Here is a 25570-nt window from a genome sequence, read left to right as displayed (position 1 = left end):
AATTTATGGTTTTAATGGTACAAGGACAGCAAAGGTCATACTGTGCCATATCAAAGGTTATATCAGTACAAAGGTAAGACAATCACAAACATCCATATCTACAGTGGTATTCAAACCCACAACCTTAGTTGGAAAGCAGGTATGCTAACTACTTGGCCAACAGGCCAGCATTTCTGTGGATGGAAATGACATTAAAAAACTCAACCATGGGTAACTTTCTAAGAGAGGCATAGTGTACAATAAAATACTCTCCTATACATAGAAAACAATTTTACAAGATAAAAATAAGGTATTGTGGCCAGTAAAACTGGCCACGATACCTTAAACGCTGTTTATCATATATTACTATTCATGATGCCTTATATTCATATATAAGATGATAAAACCAGTCATTCTGAAAATGAAACAAAATCTAAGCACTTATGCTAGACAGCAAAGGATGGAAGAACACTTTGAAAATGCGAAATATAAAATCCATACACAATTATGAGAAAGAATAAATAAAACACCTAATCATCTGCATTACATAACTCCCAAAAAACTGATTTGGCAGAGTTGAAACAGTTTAAATGACCAACAAATATTTCAGATCATGGATTATTAATGAAAATGTTGAAGATGCTTTGCTGCTAAAAATTAACTTTAACATTTCCTTTCTGCAAACACCCATACTATTATACAGAAAAATCACAACTAAAGTCTGGTCAAGAACTAAGGCCTGGTCAAAAACTACTATGGCAAACCTTGAAAAGGTTTGCCATAGTAGTTTTTGACCAGGCAGAATTGACTACTACGGTAAGGAAGATAAAACACAAGCAGTACGTATCCTGCAGACAACTCAAAATTGGATTAGCACAAAATATCTTGGATAAAGGCATATTGTTGTTTTTGAAAGAAAGCACAAGTTATGCATGAATCACTTCAAATTGTGAAGACTTTCTTGAAAGTGACTCAAGTTCCACAGAACTCCAATAACTATGATAATTATAATAATAAATAAATAAAATAAAAAACTGATGGTGTGATTTTAAACAAATTTTGGTGCACTGCCTTACCTTCCTGTCAGCAATAATTACAGAAGATTTCCATCAGCAGTACATCTTTTGTCTCCAGCTTCATGCACATGACTGTATTTCTTTTCTATTTAATTCATAGATTTTTCCACAAAACCTAAATTAGAGGATTGCAACAACCATGGCATTGAGAAGCAGGTATTTTCACTCAATTAACAAGTTTGTGAACAAGTGACTTTTTAGTGAAAATTATAACTCTAACATCAAATGAAAAGTCCATGTTTTGGAGAACAAAAAGCAGGAATTCACCCTCTCCCTTTCCAACCCAGTGCCACATTCTTGTAAATTTCATGGTTATGAAATTTATATGGTGAACAAGATTGCAATTTATATTCATATTAAAAATTAACAATATTTTGAAACAAATGAACAGATGTATATAAAAGTATTTTGGCTGATGGAGAAATGAAATCCACTTTAGAGTATAAGGGATAATGAATTATATCAAATATGCCAACCTGGTTGGAAAAGTGGATAGTAATTCCACTTTTCAAACAAAGGCTGTGAGTTTGAATCTTCTACAAGCAGATGTTTGTGAACATCTTTAGGTTATCACTCCCTTACTGGAGGCATGAAGAAGTTCCATGTTTGGTTTTCTGGAGCAGGGTTTTCACATTACCTAACCTTCAGCCCACCCACAGTACTAATATATTGTGAGTTCACAAACTTTCATGGATGGTGCACAGGTGACATTAAAAAAATAAAAAATAAAATTTCAAAAAATGAATAAAACATTTTCATTTAGCTAGCATGGAACTAAGAAATGCCTTTTTTAATGCATTAATGATGTAATCTTTTCATCATACACATCAATATGTGATCCATCTGTAACATTAAATTCTTATGATTCAGAATAAAAGCATTCAAGTTTACTATAAAATTTTGAGCTTTTTTTGGTATACAATAATAGACAGAGAGAGCAAAATACCATTAAGAGTGGAACAACTTTATTCAACTATGCAAATCGAATTAATTAATCCACTGTTTCTTATAAAAATTGCATTCACCTGTAATTTCAGTTTTCCTTGGCTTCATTAACTGTCCCATCATAGAGAGAATATCCTGACCTCCTTGTGGTCTAGCATTAGCAACATCAAGGTCATGCAGAGTTACATCTTGAATGACTTCTTTCTTTTTGTGAACATCACCTTTTGGAAGAGGTACATATTCTTCAGCCTGAATACATGAAAATACCATTATAAATAAATAGAACTTTCCCAAAACAGATTTCAAGCTCTTTTCATTTATTGTTATATATTAACTTAAGTAAAAAAAATGTCAGTAACAAAATCTGCATATACTTAAACATCCCTTAACTTCAAAATTATACAGCCTATACGTTTGTTCAAACCACTAAATTAACAACCGCATGAAATTCATTCACGATATAAAAAAAGATGTGTTCACTGTGATAAGTTTCATTTAAACTGAACAAAGAATTTAACACTTACATAATTACTTGAAGAAAATATAGTGATAAGCTTCATTTCATAACTGTCTTTTAAGCTGTTGTTCACCAGCCCAGTTGGCTGAGTGGTTAGCATATCCACTCTTCGATCAAGAGGCTGGGAATTTGAATCCTGCTGTGGGCATGGATGTTCATTACACTGTAGCAATGTTAAAGTAAATAACTTTTTGCATGTTTTTATCTGGCTAAAGAAAGTGAATACAAAATCTAGCTCATATGACATGGTAAGCTTTTTCAAAATCTTAAGGTGATATTTATCACCTTATTTTGAAAAGATATGAATCACCACTTTGTGATGGGTGGTTAATATTCATTCTACAAGCAACTCACTGCGGATTCAAATTTAGGCATGGCGTGGATGAGAAATTGAAAATGACTATGAATTTCATTGTAAGACCCCCTTTTAAGGTGTGCTTAAGGGTCAAAAGCTGTAAAACTGAGGAGACCTCCACATAGCCTTTAAAGGAATGCGGAGAACCGACCAGGGCTTCTGACCTAATGTCCAATTCTCACCTTTTCGTGGTGCGCCCTGTTGGGTATCTACCTGGATACTGAACAAATGAGGATGGGCTGGCAATTTGGGATTTAGCCGACCAAATTGTATTCTTATTGGTTAAACCAAAATAAAAAATGATGGTACAACATGACAAAATTTCATGCCGGCTGGGGCACTGCCCGATTAAACAAGGCCCCCATTGTTTTTGCCAAAGAACCACAGCGAACAGTGAAAAGTCAGCTACTGGAACAAATCTGAAAACACACCCCAACACAACATCACCAGAGTTAAAGATCGGTACTATCAACATAAGAAGCCTGAATGGCAAAGAAATGGAGCTAGTGGAGGATTTAGATAACTACCAGATCAACATAATAGGGGTGACTGAAACAAAAAAGACAAAAACTGGTGAGATCTTTCTGAGCAATAAATACAATATGTTATACTCAGGCAATGGCAATCAACGAAAAGGAGTAGCCATAGTATTCAACACTAAATATGATGCTAATCTTCTGGAATGGCAGGCAGTCTCAAGTAGATTGATGTGGGCAAATATCGGAATGGGGAACTGGACAATGAGACTTATTTGTGCCTATTGTCCCACAGAAGGTTCTACTAAGGTAGAAGTAGAGGAATTTTTTGAAGCTTTAGAGAAAGCAACAGACACAATGAAAAAGGAAAAGTTGGTCCTTGTTGGGGATCTAAATAGCAGAGTAGGAAATGATTGTGAGACATACAAAAATATTTTGGGAAAATTTGGAGAAAAGAGCAAAGCTAATAATAATGGCAAATACCTTTTGGATTTTTGCTCAGGACATGGAGTGGTTATTACTAATACCATGTTCCAACATAAATATGTGCACAAATTCTCATGGAGAGAAGAGGCAAGGAATAAGAAAAGTCTCATTGACTATGTTATTGTTGATAGTGATGTTTTCTCCCTGGTGCAGGACACCAGAGTGTACAGAGGATTTGAAATTGAAAGTGATCACTATTTAGTCTTGAGCAGGATAAAATTGAAGTTCATATTGAAAAGAATAACATGTAAGAAAGTTTTAAAGTGAATAAAAGTTGAGCAGCTCTCAGATATGAACTGTAGACTAAAATACACAAAGATTATTGAAGGAAAAATGAAAGAGCTTGAGAACAGGAACCAAACCTTGGAGATTCAGTGGCAAGCCTTGAAGAAAACCCTGATGGATTCAGCTAGAGAGGCATGTGGTGAAGTTGTCTGCAAGGATAGAAAACTTAGAACTCCATGGTGGGCACAGGAAGTTAAAGAGCCAGTGAAGGAAAAGAAGAAAGCATATCAAAAGTTCCTATCAAATAAGTCAGCTTGTGTTCTTAGAGAATACAGAGACAAATGTAAGAAAGCTAAACAGTGTAAAACTAGCTAAACAAAAGTCATGGGAGGATTTTGGCAAGAACATAGAAAATAAATACCAAGAAGGTGGCAAAATATTCTGGAGGTTGTTGAAGAAGCTTAGGAATGGAGGAAAGAGTGCTGTAAAAGGAGTTAGAGATGATAAAGTGACATGAAACGTGACATGAAAATGGGAGAAAAAGATATCATTGACGTATGGAGTAATTACTTTGAAAATTTGTTAAATGAAACAAGCAGTGATGATAGCACAGTGATAAAAAACACTGACCAGGCATACAGTCAGGAATACATATCCATACTTGAAGTAGAAAAAGCCATCCAAGGCTTGAAATGTGGAAAGGTAGCAGAAGTAGATGATATTCGACCAGAAATGCTGAAGTATGGTTAAAAGTCTTACAGTGGCTGCACTGCATAGTTCAGAATGCCTGGACAGAGGGACGAATTTCAGACGATTGGAGTAGAGCTCTCATAGTACCCATATATAAAAAGGGTAATAAAACTTAATGTGAAAATTACAGAGGTATATCCCTACTGAGTGTTCCTGGTAAGATAGTTGCAAGTATACTTGAGAAACTGTTGAGAAGAATTGTGGAACAAAAGCTTGGAGAAGAACAAGCTAGATTCAGGTCAAATAGAGGCTGTCAGGATCAGATCTTCACTTTACGACAAATAGTCGAGAAAGCATGGGAATATAACAAAGATCTGTATTTAAGTTTTGTCGATTTGGAAAAGGCATATGACAAGCTGCCAAGAGAGAAGCCATTCAATACGTTACAGTTATATGGTGTCAATGGGGTATTATATCAAGCAATACTTAGTCTTTATTTGAGTTGTAAGTCAGCAGTTAGAATTGAAGGAAGTACAGGAAGATGGTTTAATGTTAAATCTGGTGTGAGACAAGGATTTACATTATCACCTCTGTTATTCATTATCTATATGGATCACATTATGAAGGAAAGTGGTATTAAACATGATATCAAAATTGGAGATGTTAATGTCAGCTCTTTGCTTTATGCGGATGATGTTATACTTCTAAATAAATCCGCTACAAGTCTGCAAGATTCTCTGACTAAATTGAATAACAGTTGTAATAGATATGGTATGAAGGTCAGCAATAAAAAGACAAAGACAATGAAAATATGCAGAATCATTGAAAATGTCAACTGTGTTGTGAATGGAGAACCTGTGGAACAAGTAAAACATTTCAGCTACTTAGGCACGATTTTTAGCAAAGATGGTAAATTAAATATGGAGATAGACAAAAGAATCAACAAAGCTGGTATTGTGGGAAGTCAGTTGAAAAACCTCATATGGAATAAGAGAGAAATTAGTCGGAACACTAAATTAGCTGTATACAAGACAGCGTTCAAACCAGTTTTAACTTATGGAGCTGAGAGCTGGGTCAGAAGTAAAACACTTGACCAAAGACTAGAAACCCGCAGATATGAGAGTCCTGAGCGAGATTAGAGGTGTGAACAGATGGCATCAATGGCAATATCATATTAAAAACAAGAATATTAGGAAAGAACTTGACATCGTCGGCATCCAGGAATGCATTAGCAGAGCTAATCTCAGGTGGTATGGTCACTTAAACAGAATGGGTGAGGAAAGATTAGCAAAACAAGTTTTCTCTGCCAAGTTGGCAGGAAAATGACCTAGAGGAAGACCAAGATATAGGTGGATTGATACGGTACAAAGTGCCTTAGACGATAGAAATATAAGATCTGGTAATGTTGGAGTCTTGACAAGTAACAGACTGATTTGGAGGAAAATTGTAGATAGGAAGTTAGTAATGATGTAAATTTTTCATGTAGCACTATCATATCCTGTACACCCCTTGAGGGTACATGGCAGGAATTTGATGATGACCCCCTTTTTAGTTATTGGAAGCCTGAAGTTGCTTAAAAAGTTTCATGTTTTGTTCTCTAGAGCAGGGATTCTGAATTATTAAAAAAATGAAAACACAAAAAAGATACAAGATTAAAAAAAATAGGGAAAAATCCATAATTCAGCCCTGGCAGCACGGTATATGTAGTATAAGTTTACGACCTTTCAGCAGGGAGTCACATAAAAAAAAAAAAAAAAAAGTTAAAGTAATGGCAATAGTGGCAAATACTGCTTCTACATAAATAACTTTATGTAATTTATGAATAAGTCCAAAGAGAAAATATCTAGTATTAAGCACTGACAGGGGAAAAAAACATTATTATTAAACTGAAAAATGTATTCAAACACTTAAAATTAAGCAAAGAAGCTAGAGAATATGAAATTTGACCAGAAATGCTTAAATACAAAGTTATAAACGTTTTGCACCATAATTCAGAGGGATTGGTCAGGTCAAATTCCAGATAATTGTAGTAGAGCGATAACAGTTCCCATCTATATTAAAAAAAAAAAAAAAAAAAAAGAAGAAAAAGAAAAAGTTGAATATGAGAATTACAAAGGAATTTCTCTACTAAGTGTTCCAGGATTTATAAATCTTGAAATTTATGAATTGATAAATTTTGAAAAATTTATGCAAGCATACTTGAAAAGAAGTTAGGAAAGATTGCAGAAGAGAAACTTGAACAACAAGCTGCATTCAGGACACATAGAGGTTGTCAAGGTCAGATTTTCACTTTACAGCAAATAGTCGAGAAATCACAGGAATGACAAGGATTTGTAATTAGGTTTTGTAGATCTGGAAAAGGAATATGACAAGGTGCCAGGGAAAAGCTATTCAAAACACTACAGTTGTGCATTTGTCCTAGATAAATGGAACATTATCCACGGAAATGCAAAGCCTATATTTAAGTTACAAGTCAGCAGTTATAACTGAAAGAAATACAGGAAGATGCTTATAATATGAAATTAGATGTAAGACGTGGATGCACATTATCTCCACTCATATCCATATATATATTGATCACATTATGAAAGAAAGTGGCATTAAGCTTGATATTAGAATTGGAGATATCAAACTTGGCTCTGTGCTTTATGCATATGATGTTGTACTCAAACACATCCAGTGCAAATCTCAAGGTTTCTCTAACTAAACTGCATAACAGCTGTAACAAATTTGGCATGAAAATCAGCAAGACCGAAGCTATGAAAATAGGCAGGAACATAGAAAACAGCTGCATTCTCAATAAAGAAGACATAGAACAAGTAAATAACTTCAGCAATTTAGGCATAGGTTTTAGTGAAGATGGCAAATTACATTTGGGAATAGACAACAGAATAAGCAAAGTTGGTATGATGGGGAGTAATTTGTATATCACAAGAGAGAAATTAGCCAAAAGCATATCAAAAATATCATCATGCTGTTTCAGGAAACTGGTGACCTACAGTATATAATTTTAAAAAATGTAATTAAAAAATTTTACATTTGACATCGGTAGATGCTGTATGGTCACTCCCGTACCTGATCAGGTTTTGGGAGTGATGCCTTCTGCTACAAGAAGTGGTAGGGTCGCAGATGTCCTTTCCACACAGACTAAGTAAAAACAACATGCCTGGCAGGATTCAAATCCACAACCTCTTGGATTGAGAGCAGATACGCTAACCACTTGGCTAACCAGGCCAGCAAAATGTAATTATTACTTCCTATATTTTGCCAAAGTTTAACTGGCATCTTCAGGGATTAATACAATGTTATCAAACAGATGCATGCAGGCACACTTCAGTAACAAAGATGGAACAGGAGATATATAGCATGACCTAAAATTGCAATTACACAACCTATTGCATTGGCTTTGGTTGGGTGTCCTTAGCCATTGGATGATGAGGTTTTCTCATGTGAAAGGCAGTTTGATACAACCAGATTTGTTTAGGTTGGAATAGCTGGTAAAAATCTCTCAAATTTAAATTTTCTTGGGTGGAGTAAAGTGGCTTATTTCCAATAGATTCTGTGCTGGGCATCCAGAGCATGGTCTGTTAATACTGAGCAGCCATAGTGGGGGAAAAAGATAGTCCTGGTGCTCTGATATATAGATGTTGGCAGTTCTGCTTGTTTGGTCATAGTATGAAGTGTTGCAGCTGCAGGGTACCTGGTACACTCCTGATAAATTCAGTGATTGTAGCTGGTCTTTGAGGCAGCAGATATGGGTTGCTAGCTTTCTGTGCAGCTGATAAGTGGTCACAAGATTGTTTTTTAAGATCTTGGGCACGTTTTCTGAGACTCCATGAATAAGGAATGGTGATGGATTGCTGTATTCTACATTTGGAAGGTGGTGAGAAGGAGTGCAAATACATGGTGATAGAATTCTTTTTATCTGGTGGGAAAGTGTAGCCATTTATCGAAAAGGTGTTTGTTATGTGGGTGAGTCTGTGGTGAGTGAAGTGTTATATGTGCAAATTAATTTAGCCAGGTAGATTAAGGTTTATATAGTTCTGTATTGCTGGGAGGAGGAGGGTGACTGTTGATGAGTGTATTTGTGTGTGTATGTGTAGATTTTCCTGAAGCAGACACCAAAACACTCAATTGTGGGTAAAATATTGCCATCATGCACAGACATGTACCATCTATAGTAATGTATCTTGAATGCTTGTAATTAGCAAATTCATCATTCAAGAATTTTTAGAGAAATAAAAACAGTTTTTATTTCTATAAAAAATATTATAGTGTCAATTTCTGCTCATAGAAGAGGCACAATTCTATATTCTAAAAATGTGTTGTTGCAAGTAAAATATTTTTAGATGTTTTCCATTGTAAAATGTTTAAAATATTTTGTGCTGAAGGTGTCACATAATAATAACAGTAGTGTAGCAGTAAAAATAGACAACTCTTTAAATGATCATCCATGTTAAAATTTATAATTAAAAAATTCTCAAAATGAAAATGTTTCTAACATCTTTTGTTAGTCTATCTACTGCTAACTAAATTATGACCCCACTCACTCACAGTTCACAACTCTCCATAGACTCCTAAAAAATGTCACTTCCTGGCCAGCAGATGTGGCCAACAAACTAAAACTTTATAATTCCAGACCCCCCCCCCCTTTTATGGACATCCAAAAAATCCTTAAAGAGAATGTATCACTATGCCCAATTGGAGATGGTATAGACTCACTCCACCTACAACCTAGCCAAACCTTTATACAAAATGCTTTCTCAAACTACTGGGAATACCTCTTTCACATATAAATAACTCAGCCCATTTGAAGTCCAGTATACAACACCTAATGCTCCTCAACACTGACTTAATGGTCAGTTCTTCTCCTAATTCACAAATGTCCCATTTAAGGACATCCTGACTCTATCCAAGCAGAATTTCCTCCAGATATCTCTGCCCTATTTCAGTTTACCATGAACTTGGGGGCTATTTTGTTTGACAAGAAACTTCTACAAACCAATAGAGAGAACAGCCATGAGCCCCCCCCCCCCTTTCTCCCCTATTGGCAAACTTTTTCATGGAGACATTTGAAAACAATGCCCTAAATTCTTCTCCTTCCCACTATTTGGCTACACTATCCAGGGATCCAATTAACAACAGTCTGCCCTTCCTAGACACCCTAGTTACAAGACAAGCAAATGGATCTCTAACCTTCACCATCTACAGAACGTTGGTTATACATGATTATTAATGAACTTAAGGAAATCACAACATACACTAGAATATAAATTAAATTAAACTTTAATATATATTTCCAATATTTCGGCAACGTCACGTTGCCATCTTCAAAGGAACTTACAATAAAGACACGTGCACGCAAGCACTACACACAGTAAATGAGGATGAAGCGAGGAAGCTAATGTTTCTCCTAAAAGTCCTGATGGTGCCTCCTAGCAGGCTATGTAGGTATTTCTTGGCCGTTCGGCTGAAGGTCTCCTGATGCACGTCTCCCAAATTTGGGGCAATTTCATGCAAGCCAAGCCTCAACAAATTTGGTTGCATGAGACTGTCCCAAATTTGGGAGACGTACATCAGGAGACCTTCAACCCAAAGGCCAAGAATACCTACATAGCCTGCTAGGGAGCACCATCAGGACTGTTAGGAGAAACAACAGCTTCCTCGCTTCGTCTTATTTACTGTGTGTAGTGCCTACATGCACGTGTCTTTATTGTAAGTTCCTTTGAAGATGGCAACGTGACGTTGCCGAAATATTGGAAATATATATTAAAGTTTAATTTATATTTTAGTGTACGTTGTGATTTCCTTAAGTTAATTAATAATCATAAAAGTTAAGTTAAGCAAAACAGTATTTACATATAAACAAATTTATAGTCAAATGTGTTTGTACAAATTAATTCTTTCTAAAAAATTAAAAACATCATGCAATTTGACTGAGTCTGCTAGCATTTCCTTGAGTGTATATGACTTGGTTAGATAGGTGAAAATTTCATTCCTCTCTCGTGTAAATTTTTTAAAATCAACCTGAATGTGATAAACAGTGAGATGTGTGTTGCATTTTTCACATATGGGAGGGTCATCAGCTCTCAGTAAATGAGAATGTGTAAGGTGACTGTGACCTATGCGGAGCCTAGCAAAAACAACCTCCTCCCTTCTCTTTGTACGTTGACTAGAATGCCAGTGTTTAATTTCAGGTTTAATGTCATATAATTTGTTTGTTAATGCTTCTTGCCATGTTGACTCCCACTGAACAATTAGCTTTGATCTTATAAGCTGTCTGTAGTCTCTATATGGAACTGTAAAATAGTACGTGGAGAAGGTATGAGCTGATTTAGCAGCTGCATCTGCAGCCTCATTTCCCTTAATTCCAATGTGGCTGGGAATCTAGCAAAACTGAACATCAAAATTAAGGATTTTTATTGGGTGAAACAGGTGTAGCACCTCATAAAGTACTGGATGTGGGTTATACATAAGAGAGGAGATAGGCTGTAAAGAGCTCAATGAGTCTGTATAAATTATACACTTTTAGTAGAAGTTTTCTTTTTTATGCACAAGTGCAAGCTGAATGGCATGTTACTGCAGTCTGGTGAGATCTGATTTGAGATAATAATGTCAGGAAACACAGCAGCACAGCCAACAGAGGTATTAATTCTTGAACCATCGGTATAGATGGGTAAGAAATTAGCGTGTGCTCCTCTGTGTGCATTAAACAATTACAGGTAGATGGATGATGGAGTATAAGATTTCTGTAGCTAACAAAGTGTGAAGTTGCAGGATGGTGTGCAAACCTGCCATGGAGGAATGCTGGTATGTTTAGTGTAGCTAATGTTGTCAACATTTATACTAACAGCTTGCATGGTTTCTTTAACACGCATACCAAAAGGATGTATAGCAGTTTGATGTGTGTGATATTGAGCTTCCCAATACAGAGAGAGATACTATTCCATCTAAGGTGATCTGGGAGAGATTTTATTTTTAGGGCGTAATTAAGAAATAACTGTTTCCATTGAAGTGATAGAGCCAGTTCATTTGCTTCAACATAGAGACTTTGATTGGGTGATGTGCGAAAGGCACCAGTAATTATCCGTATACCCTGATGATGGATGGAATCCAACCATCGTAGGTTACTCTGTCTTGCAGAACCATAGGCTTGGGATCCATAATCCAGCTTTGAACGTATAAGTGTATGATAAAGTTGGAGCAATGAAGTTCGATCAGCACCCCGCTCAGTAGAGGATAGAGTGCGAAGGAGGTTCAAAGTTCCTTTGCACTTTTCGAATGTGTTGACGAATGTGTGCCAGAAATGTAAGTTTTCTGTCAAAGATGAGTCCCAAGAACTTGTTTCTGTAGCTACTGGAATAACAGTATGTCTCATTCTTAGTTCAGGATCTGGGTCTTGAGTGCGATTTTGACAGAAGTGTACACAGACACTTTTTTCTGTTGAAAACCTAAATCCATTATTAAGAGCCCACAGAGAGACATGATCAATTGTTTGCTGAAGTTGTCTTTCAATTACCCTCATGTTATGTGAATGACAGTAAACTGTGAAGTCATCAACATATATATATATATATAGTATTGTTTATAGTGGGAGAAAGCTGTTCAATGATTGAGTTAATTTTAATAGCAAAAAGGGTCTTAAGACAGAACCTTGGGGAACACCCTGTTCTTGATGATATGATCGAGATAGCATACTTCCCACTCTGACGTGGAAAGTTTTTAATAAATATAGGGAGGTGTCCTTTGAGATCTAGGTTATAGAGGTCTTTTAATATGCCATATCTCCAGGCTGTGTCATAAGCTTTTTCCATGTCAAAAATAACTGAGACAAGATATGTTCTCGCTTCAGAAATGCATCTCTTATACAAATTTCTAAACGAACCAAATGGTCTAAAGTTGATCGATGTCTACGGAAACCACATTGTGTACTGGAGAGAAGACTGTTGCTTTTTAAATACCAGAGAAGTCTGGCATTAACCATTTTCTCTAGTATCTTACAAAGACAGCTGGTCAGAGCAATGGATCGATAATTACTTACTTGTGTTAGATCTTTTCCTGTTTTGGGATAGCAATGACAATTGACTTATGCCAAGAATTTGGAAACTCTTCCTCTGCAAGTATTCTATTGTATAATAAGAGAAGTCCCCACAGAGATGATGGTAGATGTTTTATCATTTCATAATGGATATCATCAGGCCCTACTGCACTAGGATGAGATTGTAGGAGAGCTCTTTTTAGTTCTTCCTTAACAAATGGCTGAAGAATGTTGGTAGAAAAATTAAGTCTTTGTTTCTCTTGCTGCTCTTTCAGTATTAAAAATTCAGGAGAATATGAAGCTGTTGCTGAGATTCTAGCAAAAGTTTCTCCCAAAGTATCTGAAATAGCTTTGAGATCAGCAATAACACTTCCATTATGGTCTAAGGTAGACAAACAATGTGTTCTATATCTGCCTTTCATTTTCCAGATTTTATCCCATACAATTTTTGGACTGGTCATTTGATTAACTGATGTAGTAAATTGGATCCATGATTGTTTTTGACTCTGACGTCTTACATAACGTGCTTTGGCTCGAGCACGTTTGAAAGCTATTAAGTTTGATGTGGTGGGGTATCTATGAAATATGCCCCAAGCACTGTGTTGATCTTTTTTTGGCTGTCTGACATTCTAGGTTCCACCAAGGCTTTGGATAGATTGGAAACTGAGATGATGTTTTTGGGATGGAGGCCATTGCTGCCTGAACAATGCATTCTGTTATATATTTTACCGCTTCATTGATAGGGTTTGACTGATGGCATCAGCATTAAATTTGCAGGAAGAGAGAAAGTGTTCCAGTCAGCCTGGTCATTTTCCATATAGGTATCCATGTGGGTGAACATAGTTCCCATGAAGACATTGTGCAGAGAAGAGGAAAGTGATCACTTTCCATATATGTTCTCTTCAACGTCCCACGTGAGTAGTGGAAGAATGGAAGGGAGCAGATTGTAAGATCAATTGCAGAATATGAACAGGTAGGCATATGGAAGAAAGCACCGAGGTTGCTATTTAAAAGGGAGAGGTTATTATTATCAAGAATTCTTTCAATGGTTCGACCTCGTCTATTAGTGTTGGCACTACCCCATAGCGTATTGTAAATATTAAAGTCACCCATCAAAAGTATGGGTTCAGGCAGTTGCAAGATAAGGTTATCAAGATCAATTTCATTTAACTCGGCATTTGGTGGTAAATAAATTGAGCCTACTGTAATAAGAAATCCCACGGAGAAGCGAATCGCTACTGCTTCCAGAGAAGTATTAGGTTGGACCTGATGGAAAGGAATATGACTGCCCACTAGGATAGCTACTCCTCCATGACCAGGACCACCTCCAGTTCTGTCCTAACACAACAGTGAAATTCCTAAAGGTATGGTCCTCATTGGGTCTTAAGTAAGTTTCCTGTAGACAGAAACAGAAAGGTTTGTGTTTCTGCAACAACATCTTCATATCATCAATATTCTGGCGAATCCCACGACAGTACCATTGTAAAAATTTTCCTATTATCTTGATTTTATTGACTTGTCTGGTTTTTGGGAGGTTGAGGACTTACCTTTCTCAGATTTATATTTATCCATTGTTTTAGGGAAGTATGGATGGCCAATATCCATATCTTCCTCTGGTAGAGTGTTCAAAACATCAAATGTGTTAGGGTCAGTTGGTAGGTTTAGTCTGCTTTCAGTGAGTACCGAGGTATCCATTTTTTTTGTGCGAATGTCTGGTGGTTTATCTTTGAGTGATATCTCTGCATAATTTTTTTGACAGGTGAGTTTTCATCGAATGGGACCATTTTTGAAGTTGTCTCTGGAGTAAGGTCATAGGTCTTGTGATTAATGCTCTCAACAGAGAAGCACTTGCAATCATACAGTTCAGGTATGGTGAAATTATCAGATGGTGGAATAGACATACATGTTTGAGTTGCTGTTGGCAATTTTTTAATTGTTACTTTTTCAGCATAAGAGGATCATAGAACAGGTGTAATGGTGGCCAGCTTTCTTTTTGCATCCTAACATGTTATGTTTTGTTCTGTTTTAATTTTTTGTATCTCTTTTTCATCTTTCCATTTCTGACATGCACGAGAGTAAGATGGATGATCTCCCCGACAGATGACACATTTAGCTTTTTTGTTCACAGCAAGATTTATCATGTTCTTTACTACCACATCGGGCACAGATAGTAGAACCACAATAGGCAGTTTGGGCATGTCCATATCTTTGACATTTAAAGCATCTCAGCAGGTTAGGGGTGTACATTCTAACAGGACAGCTGAGATACCCTGCTTTTACAGATCTCGGAGGCCTTGGTGTATCAAAAATAAGGATGATGTTCTTGGTTAAGATCAGACGACCATCTCTATGTATCAGGATGCACCTCACACCCGTCACTGAGTGTTCTGTGAGGTGTTACTGCAATTTGTATTCCACCCACTGTTGTTGCTGTCAGTAGTTTCTCGGAATGTTGTTTACACAGTGTTTTCCCGAGGATATCACCAGAACACAATTTCTAGAAAGTTTTGGGAGGTCTTGCCAGTCCTTCTAAACCTTTTTGGATAAAGAAGGGTGATATTTTCCCAATTGGTTTTTCACCTGTTGCATGAATGATTAAAAAAGTTGGTACGTTTATGTTAGTATCCGATATCTTTTGTTTCTTGCTTCTGTTTCCGTATGCTGTATACCAAGACTACGGTATCAGTACTTGGTTGGGACTTTGTTAGGATCCCTGAAACATTTGAGGACGAAGGATTCATATTTAAAGAATTTTAAGTTCGGTGCCAGAGCTCCCCACCCACCACGGAACCACACATGGACACCCACTACCCGGCAAGCAAAGATTGCGCTCAGGAGTGGAACGCCAGGGCTACTCTGCACGCTATACTAGCACTGCAGCAGGTCTAGGATCCCGACCCCGGACCATGGGGTGAGAGACTTACTGCAACACTGTTGTCCCTTGCAGGCAAGCCCACTAGCCGACTGATCCTGGCTGGGCCATCCAGGCCTGTCCGTCTTGCCGAAGCAGGGGCCCCCTTCACGGATGTCCACGGGTCGCACCGCATGGCACGGTGGCAGGGCATTGGATCCCAGTGATGGTGGTCTGGAAAAAGGATAGTGAAAAAGACTCAGGAGAAGTAGAGCAAAGAATACGGGAAGAAAAGCAAAGAAAAAGAGGAAGAAAGAAAAGGGCCAGTAACATCACTGGGAGGTCCCCCTCCACCACGAAGAGGTACCCCACATGGAGGGGATGTGTGCATGTAGTAGGGGTAGAATACCATTATATTTTTTTGTTCGATTGCCCATATACAGACACCAGAAAGACAGTAAACCTCTAACATATCTAGCTAACTAGACCACAGAATTAATTTGTTACAGTTGGTAGACTGTTATAATGAGTTTTCTCTAGAACAGTGCTGCACCTATGGAATTTCAAAAAATGACTTTTGAGCGAGTTAGTTATGGTATATTTCTTCTCAGTTATAAAGTATATTATACTTGACAAGAAATTATATTCTTGTTTTAATCCTATACCTGAGCATCAGTATAAGCAAGATGTAACTTCATGACTTGTCTACTAGTATACAGAGGCTGCTGACTTCACATCAGTTGCCTTCATATCCATAATGCAAAAATATTATAGAAGTGGTCACTATGCAGATCCAAGAAGAAACCAATATTTTCCATAATGAAAAATTAATGGATCCACATAATTTTTTTTAACACAAAAAAGCAGAAAAAAATACTACTGCACTTTATTTTCGTTTTCCACTTCCAATCTGCTAAGTGTAATTTATCTTTCCTTTCCAGTTACCTCAAAAGAAGCAAAATATATAGTTTTGTTAGAACAAGATTCTAATTCTTAAGTGCATCAATTTTGAGTGTTTTCTTTTATGTAAAATTCCTCCTCCAATCTAACTAATCTAATTAAGTACCATCTTATATAAATTTAAAGCAAATTAAACGCACAATACTTTGAAAAAGATTTTTTTACCTCTAAATCAAACTCTGTTGAATACACATCTGATCTTCCTTGTCTCTAAAAATAAACAGAAAAATTAATTTAAATAACATGTACTTACATATAACTTCACAACAAAGCTCTTCTTTAACACAATGTCTAGAAATTATACATCTATTACTAAAATAGTTTTTCAAACAATGGCACTGAATCAACAGTATTAAGCAAGAAATCATTTTAAATATTCTGTTTTGTCTTGGAATAACAGCAGATGAGTCTAATTTTGATGTACTGAATTCAAATATGAACTTAAAATTGCTTTATCATACTCCTGTTTTTCAGGAATCAAAACTGTGTTGACATACTAATTACATTTCTCGTGAGATTACAGCTAATGTTATCAACAATAATGTAATGAAGATAATGTTAGATTCCCAGAAAAATCCCTGCAGCAAATTTGGTATGAAAATCAGCAATAAATGGACATTCTCAACAGAGAGCCTAAAGAGCAAGTAAAACATTTCGGCTATTTAGGCACACATTTTTTTTAATGAAGATAGAAAATTAAATAATAAAATAGAAAACAGAATAAGCAAAGCTGGTGTGATAAGAACAGATGAATAAATCTATAGCAATATATGAAATAAGAGAGAAATTATTCAAAACACTAAACTAGCACTATACAAGACAGTTCAAAACTAATTTTAACTATGGATCTGAGAGCAGTTAGAAATAAAAACAGAGACTGGTCAGAGGGTATCAATGTTAAAATGATATTAAAAATGAAGGTAATAGAAAGGAAGTTGACACTGTTAGCATTAAAGAACATCTGAGTAGAACTAATCTAAAGTAGCAGGGTCACAGAAAATGACAAAGGTCAGCAAAACATGTTTGTTGCCTGGATGGCAGGAAAAGATCCCAGAAGAAGACCAAAATTTTAGCAGACTGATGTAGTTAGCAATACCCCACTAATAATCATAGTATCCTGTAGACTTCTTGAGGGATAATAATTTCCTATCAGGAATTGACAGTAAACCTACTGCATAAAATCTTTATTGAAATCTGATTTTACTGGGATCAGTGATTTTTTTTTTTTTTTTAAATTATGAATCAGCTAATATGAGCAAGCAGACCAGAGGATCTCCACTTGTAAGAGTACCATTGTTTTATACAAGAATACACTAATGAAACTGAGCACCATGTTGCATCCCCTTGCTTTGTATGCCTATGCAGAGACATGATTATATAGCAAATCTATAACAAAATCCCTGTAATTTTACTTTTAAGAAGCAGTAGCAACAGCTTTGAAAGCCTTCCATGCTGCTTTGTTAGTATCATTTAACGTCATCCAAACTGTCCTTCATAAGTATGAATTTGTAAGCCAATAAAATAACTTTCGTTTTCGCATCACTTATGCTTGGGAACTTGATCTTCAAACATCAGAAATTGTCACCATTCTTATTAAAAGCCAGGATGAACTTTTCTACCAAACTGAATTTAATATGGAGCAGTTGTAGGAGAACTTATTTAGCTTCAGAAGAAGAGAACAACATGAAACACTTTTCTCCTATGGCATTAAATGTTGTTGAAGGGACCATTTTTTAACTTCAATAATAAATAACAGCCTTTTATTTAACTATTCCACTCAAATAACAATCAGATTCTATCTGTAAATTCCTACCAGTGCAACACACATGGTCATTGCTCACAGATGAAAATAATTAAGTTTTGCTAATGGTCAAAAATTGGAGTTATTTATTGTTGTATCCTTTTCAAGAATGTTTCAACCTTGCAATATAGACCCTAAAATTTCAGCTTATGACAAAAGATCTTTGTTGTAAGTTGAAATTATTAAATTATTAGTAAATTATAATACAGTGAGCTTCTGTAGCTCAGTTGGTGTAGATGAAGCCCTTTGGTCAGAAAGACCCGGGTTCAATTCCTGTCCATGACGTGAGGAATCTTTATCTGATCTCTGGAGGTAGAGGGTTTTTTCACCAGGAAACTTGGGTTTTTCGTCCCTCATAACAGGCGAACTGGCCCCATGAAAACACACATCTACAGACATTGGACACTCCTGGAAAAAGGATTGACCGACCTATTCTGTGGAATCGGTTTTGAATGCCGATCGAATGCATGGTGAAGTATGAGTCTATACATGAGAGTAAATCAGTAAGGATAATACAGTAACCTACACTTTATCTGACTACTGTGAGAAAGCAATTTGCAGTTTATATAGTCGAAGAGTTGGTTAATTGAAGGTTTTTTTTAAAAAAATTAGTTTTAATGGAACAAGTGTATAGACTTATTTAAATAGCTTTTACAGCTAACAAAAAATATACAGAATTTTATTCAAAAACTCCAATATATTTCATTCAACGTTACATGGACATCATCAAGGAGATAGACCATTAACTACATTCAAAACATGAATCACAATAATGAGCCATAAATCATGCATATACTACTCATGTCTTGGTTATAGCTGAAGTATATGATTACCATTAGAGTTCAAGGGAACAAATATAAAATGTTGCATAGATAAAAAAAATAATTTAAGATAATTATTAACTTGGTCCGCACGGTTAGCCTAATGGCTTTGCACTTCGCAACCATATGCCCAGGGAAGGAGTGTCCTAGGTTCGATTCCTGTCGATGACATGAGGAGCTTAAGGATCTTCCTCAGCAATAGCCAAGTTAGCCGGTCTTGGGCGTGGACAGCAGAGTTTTTTCTGCAAGTTTATCTGGAGTTTTACATCCCTCAAGCAGGCAAACCGGCCCTGTAAACACAATGGATTACAGTCATAAATACTACCCTTAGGGGGAAGCAGCAAGGAATGATGAACTGACCACATTAATTTTGTCGTGAATCCCTAATTAGTGGATTACCCGTCCTAAAGGGATGGATGAGATCAATCAATCAATTATTAATTTAAAAAAAAATTATGAACACTTAATACTGATCACAAAACTTAGAGACTGGTATGCAGTATGATCAATTGAGGTTAGGCCAATTTTGTAGCATTTTCACATGTTTCAAGTAATATATGATCAAATTTCAACTTACTGGAATGAAGAAGTGTTAAAGATACCATGCTATTTTAAACCTGTTCTTCTGTAGAGGCTTAAGTGTTGTGAGGACATTATGTTGGAGGTTTAATGGATTTTTTACAACACTCAAAAAGAATTAAATTAGAATTTAATACTCCTATATTTCGTCCTAGTCACTAGGACATCTACGGGATTACAAAAACAATTAATGTAACATGCACATAAAAACTTACAATACTAAGCCCAACCACATGGGTGACACTAAAGTCCTATCTATGTTAGATTACACATCGTATAATCTAACATCTACTTATTTTGTACTTGTTCTTTTGTTCTCTAACTACTTCTTGTAGATAAGCTTATAAGTTGGTTACTGATAGCTTTTAATTTTTCAGGAAATGAAAATGTAAACTAGAATAATAATTAAACACTTTAATCAGTACCTTCTTATTATATACGAGGGTTGTCTGAAATGTTCTTGGCCTCAACCATAGATGGCAACACTATCGGCACGATTTTTTTTTTTTTTTCCAAGTTGGTACATCTGTCTGAAGCAAAAGTGTTGTCTGTATCCCTTTAAATCGATAAAATTGAGTATCGTGCAGTTATAAAATTCTTTATAAAGGAAGGTTTAACATCAAAACAAATTCATTTGAAGTTCATAAAAGTTTATGGGCACTCTTTCTCCTTCATTTTCGACAATTAAGAAATGGGCTGCCGAGTTTTAATGTGGCCGTACCAACCTTGAAGATGATCCATGTGAAGGACGTCCAAAAAGGGTAACAACACTAGAAATCATTGATCAAGTGCACAATATGGTATTGAATGACCAGCAAGTCAAAGTGTGTGAAATTGCTGAGACAACAGGCATTTCAAAAGAACGTGTAGGATATATTTTGCATGAAGAATTGCAAATGAAAAATTTTGCAAGATGGGTGTCGCGCTTGCTCACAGCAGATCAAAAATGCACTCGCATGAAAATCTCTGAACAGTGCTTGGGGCATTTTAACAAGAAAAAAAAAAAAAAAAACTGATTTTGTGCTTCAATTTATTACTATAGATGAGATTTGGATTCGCCATTACACACCAGAATCCAATCAGCAGTCAAAACAGTGGACAGAAGCCAGTTGTTCAGTGCTAAAGAAGACAAAGTCATGGCATTGGTGTTTTGGGATGCTAAAGGCATTTTGTTTATTAATTATCTTGAAAAGGGTAAGACAATAACCGGTGAATATTATTCCGATCTTTTAACCAGACTAGACAAAAAAATTCTTGAGAAAAGACCCAGTTCCCAGAAGAAAAAAAATCATCTTTCATCAGAACAATGAACATGTCCACAAAAGTGTTTTGGCAATGGGAAAATTAAGGGATCTGTGCTATGAATTGTTGGGACATCCACCCTATTCCTCAGATTTCGCTTCTTCTGACTTCTATCTCTTCCCAAAACTAAAACTCTTCCTCGCCGGTCAGCATTTTTCTTCAAATCAAGAGGTGATTGCAGCTGTACAGGGGTATTTTGCAGATCTTACTGAGAACCACTGCAGGGATGGGATAATGGCACTGGAGCATCACTGGAATAAATGTATTAGCCTTAAGGGAGATCATGTTGAAAAATAAAAATAATTTTGAAATTATATATACAGAGCTTATAAGTATTTTACCAGAACAAGTTACCATAAGGTGTTTTAACCTTATTAAATAAAAATCTCAGGAGGAGATATAAATGTAGAAAGTATTTTACCTTGGGTGTAATAAATGTTAAAGATACCAAGCTATTTTAAACCTGGTTTTACTCCATTTCCCAAGTAAGCAAACAGACAAACAAGTCAAGTTTGCATCTGCAAGTGTTGCAAGTCTAATTGACCCTGCACGTAGCAAGACCAAGGCAACTCATGGTAAAAGTAGAATAAGCTCTGATCACTAATCTTAATATTTACCCTTAATGCAAAGCGCATCTCCTGGAGGAGACGCATGATGCTTTCTAAGGTTAAAAATGGTAACTTGTTCTGGTAAAATACTGCTCTGCATTACTAATATCTTGATATTTTTAGCCTGGCTCCCACTGATGAGACCTCAATAAAGGTCAAAACCGGTGTGGGTAGTGGCCCACTACCTTTAATACAAAGCATCATACGTCTCCTCCAGGAGATGTGCTTTGCATTAAGGGTAAATATTAAGATTAGTGATCAGAGCTTATTCTACATTTACCATGAGTTGCCTTGGTCTTGCATTACGTGCAGGGTCAGTTAGACTTGCAACACTTGCAGGTGCAAACTTGACTTGTTTGTCTGTTTGCTTACTTGGGAAATGGAGTAAAACCAGGTTTAAAATATTATGTTGGAGGTTTAATGGATTTTTTACAACACTCAAAAAGAATTAAATTAGAATTTAATACTCCTATATTTCGTCCTAATCACTAGGACATCTACGGGGATTACAAAAACAATTAATGTAACATGCACACAAAAACTTACAATACTAAGCCCAACCACGTGGGTGACACTAAAGTCCTATCTAGGTGGAGCGCCCTCTAAGGGCGGTAGTAGGTGGCCTGGAATGTAAGGTGGGACCTCTGGTGATGAGTGTTTCCCAAATCTTCGGAAGCTTAATGCAACCGTGTTTGTTAAGATTTGGTTGGTTTCTGAGAGCTGCTGCTGCTTCTAAGAAAAGTCTCTCTTTCTTGAACTTGCTGTGGTGGAGCATGGTGGTTTTCTTCCATGATACTCTGTGGGTGGTGTCCAAAACATGGTCAGCCAAGCCTGAATGGCCATAGTTGTCTTTAACGATGTACGACTTGTGTTCCTCCAGGCGGATGGATGCTGATCTGCCTGTCTGTCCAAAGTACGCAAGCTTACAGGAACAGGGTACTTTGTAAACTCCAGGCAGAGAGAGAGAGAGGGGGGGGAGCTGATCTTTCGTAGAACGGATAAGGGTAGCAAGTTTGCGGTAGGGCTTATATGCTGTGTGTAGGTTATACTTTTTTAGTATCTTGGCTATTTTTTCCGAAGTGCCTCGGATGTAGGGTATGGTGATGGCATTTTTAAATTCTTGTTGACGAGAGGGACGGGGAATGGGGGAGGAATTGATTATTTTTTTGATACTGTGTTCACTGTAGCCATTGGAGAGGAAAGTTCTATGTATGTGGTTAAGCTCAGTAGTGAGGGTGGTTCCACTGGAACAAAGATTGTGGGCTCTCTTGGTAAGGGTTTTAATGATGCCATATTGTTGTGAAGGGTGGTGGTGGGAGAGTTTGTGAATGTATCTGCTTGTGTGTGTGGGTTTTCTGTATACAGTGAAGGCAAGTGTATCATTGGGCAGGCGCGTGACTAAGGTGTCTAGGAAGGGTAAACAATTGTTCTTTTCCTTTTCCATAGTAAACTGGATTCTTGGATGTAGGCTATTGAGATGACCGAGGAAGGAGTCTAACGTGTCTGGGCCATGAGGCCAAATGGAGAACACATAATCTACATATCTTAGCCAGATAGAAGGTTTGAGTGGGTCTATGGCTCGTTTTTCGAAATCTTCCATATAGAAATTGGCAAGGGGGGGTGAGAGGGGGAAACCCATGGCGGTTCCTTCTATCTGCTTGTAGATTTTGTTATTCCAAGAGAAATACCCAGAGTTGATGGCAAAGGAAAAGAGATCTAAGATGTCAGAGGGGAAAACGTTTTCTAAGAGAGATAAAGTGTCAGTTAAGGGAATATTGGTAAACAAAGAGGAGATATCAAAACTTACCAATATGTCTGTATTGTTCAAGGTTAAATTTTCTGTGAGGGCTTTAAAGTGGGTCGAGTTTTTTATATAGGAAGCTGAATTTCCGGTGAGGGGGGACAGAGAGTTGGCCAGCTGTTTCGACAGTCTGTAACAAGGTGCATTGGTGGCATCTACTATAGGTTTGAGTGGGGAATTGGGTTTGTGGATTTTTGGTAAACCGTATATTCGGGAGGGGGGGGGGGAGCAGAAAGGTTTAAGTTTTTTCGTGACGTCAGGGGGCCAGGAGGTTACTTTTTTAAGTAAGATTTTTAATTTCTTAACTTGTGTTTTTGTGGGGTCATGTTCTATCGGGATGTAGGTAGCGCGATCGTGGAGGATATTGTTCATTTTATGATTGTGTTCGCTGGTATTAAGAACAACTGTGGCATTACCCTTATCCGCTCTGGTGATGACGATACTTTTTTTCTTTGCATAGTTTCTGGAGAGCCATGCGTTGGGCATAAGATAAGTTACTTTTTGGAGGTGAAGAGTGAGCGAGGATGTTGGCTACGTCGAGTCTGATGTTGTTGGCTACCTACGACGGTAAGCAAAGAAAAAAGTATCGTCATCACCAGAACGGATAAGGGTAATGCCACAGTTGTTCTTAATACCAGCGAATACAATCGTAAAATGAACAATATCCTCCACGATTGCGCTACCTACATCCCGCTAGAACACGACCCCACAAAAACACAAGTTAAGAAATTAAAAATCTTACTTAAAAAAGTAACCTCCTGGCCCCCTGACGTCACGAAAAAACTTAAACCTTTCTGCTCCCCCCCCTCCCGAATATACGGTTTACCAAAAATCCACAAACCCAATTCCCCACTCAAACCTATAGTAGATGCCACCAATGCACCTTGTTACAGACTGTCGAAACAGCTGGGCAACTCTCTGTCCCCCCTCACCGGAAATTCAGCTTCCTATATAAAAAACTCGACCCACTTTAAAGCCCTCACAGAAAATTTAACCTTGAACAATACAGACATATTGGTAAGCTTTGATATCTCCTCTTTGTTTACCAATATTCCCTTAACTGACACTTTATCTCTCTTAGAAAACGTTTTCCCCTCTGACATCTTAGATCTCTTTTCCTTTGCCATCAACTCTGGGTATTTCTCTTGGAATAACAAAATCTACAAGCAGATAGAAGGAACCGCCATGGGTTTCCCCCTCTCACCCCCCCTTGCCAATTTCTATATGGAAGATTTCGAAAAACGAGCCATAGACCCACTCAAACCTTCTATCTGGCTAAGATATGTAGATTATGTGTTCTCCATTTGGCCTCAGGGCACAGACACGTTAGTCTCCTTCCTCGGATATCTCAATAGCCTACATCCAAGAATCCAGTTTACTATGGAAAAGGAAAAGAACAATTGTTTACCCTTCCCTAGACACCTTAGTCACGCGCCTGCCCAATGATACACTTGCTTTCACTGTATACAGAAAACCCACACACACAGGCAGATACACATTCACAAACTCTCCCACCACCACCATTCACAACAATATGGCATCATTAAAACCCTTACCAAGAGAGCCCACAATCTTTGTTCCAGTGGAACCGCCCTCACTACTGAGCTTAACCACATACACAGAACTTTCCTCTCCAATGGCTACAGTGAACACAGTATCAAAAAAATAATCAATTCCTCCCCCATTCCCCGTCCCTCTCGTCAACAAGAATTTAAAAATGCCATCACCATACCCTACATCCGAGGCACTTCGGAAAAAATAGCCAAGATACTAAAAAAGTATAACCTACACACAGCATATAAGCCCTACCGCAAACTTGCTACCCTTATCCGTTCTACGATAGATCAGCTCCCCCCTCTCTCTCTGCCTGGAGTTTACAAAGTACCCTGTTCCTGTAAGCTTGCGTACTTTGGACAGACAGGCAGATCAGCATCCATCCGCCTGGAGGAACACAAGTCGTACATCGTTAAACACAACTATGGCCATTCAGGCTTGGCTGACCATGTTTTGGACACCACCCACAGAGTATCATGGAAGAAAGCCACCATGCTCCACCACAG

General features: G+C 37.2%; 1 protein-coding gene across 1 annotated transcript in view; it reads right to left on the bottom strand.

Annotated features, from left to right (window-relative positions):
* pont (RuvB-like helicase pontin) overlaps positions 1 to 25570 on the bottom strand; it is a 174024-nt gene that overhangs the window by 52749 nt on the left and 95705 nt on the right. The window contains exons 5-6 of the mRNA XM_090409723.1: positions 16764 to 16808; positions 2081 to 2249 (exon numbers count right to left, since the gene is read on the bottom strand). Of these exons, the coding sequence (XP_090265849.1) occupies positions 2081 to 2249; positions 16764 to 16808 (214 nt within the window). The remainder of the gene's footprint in view (positions 1 to 2080; positions 2250 to 16763; positions 16809 to 25570) is intronic.

The sequence above is a fragment of the Typopeltis vanoorti genome, chromosome 20, assembly GCF_054136105.1.
Source record: "Typopeltis vanoorti isolate ZY-2024b chromosome 20, IOZ_Tvanoo_1.0, whole genome shotgun sequence".
In the NCBI taxonomy this organism is placed as follows: Eukaryota; Metazoa; Arthropoda; class Arachnida; order Uropygi; family Thelyphonidae; genus Typopeltis; species Typopeltis vanoorti.
Note: the sequence above shows the minus strand (reverse complement) of the source record. Positions and strands in the feature narration are given on the sequence as shown.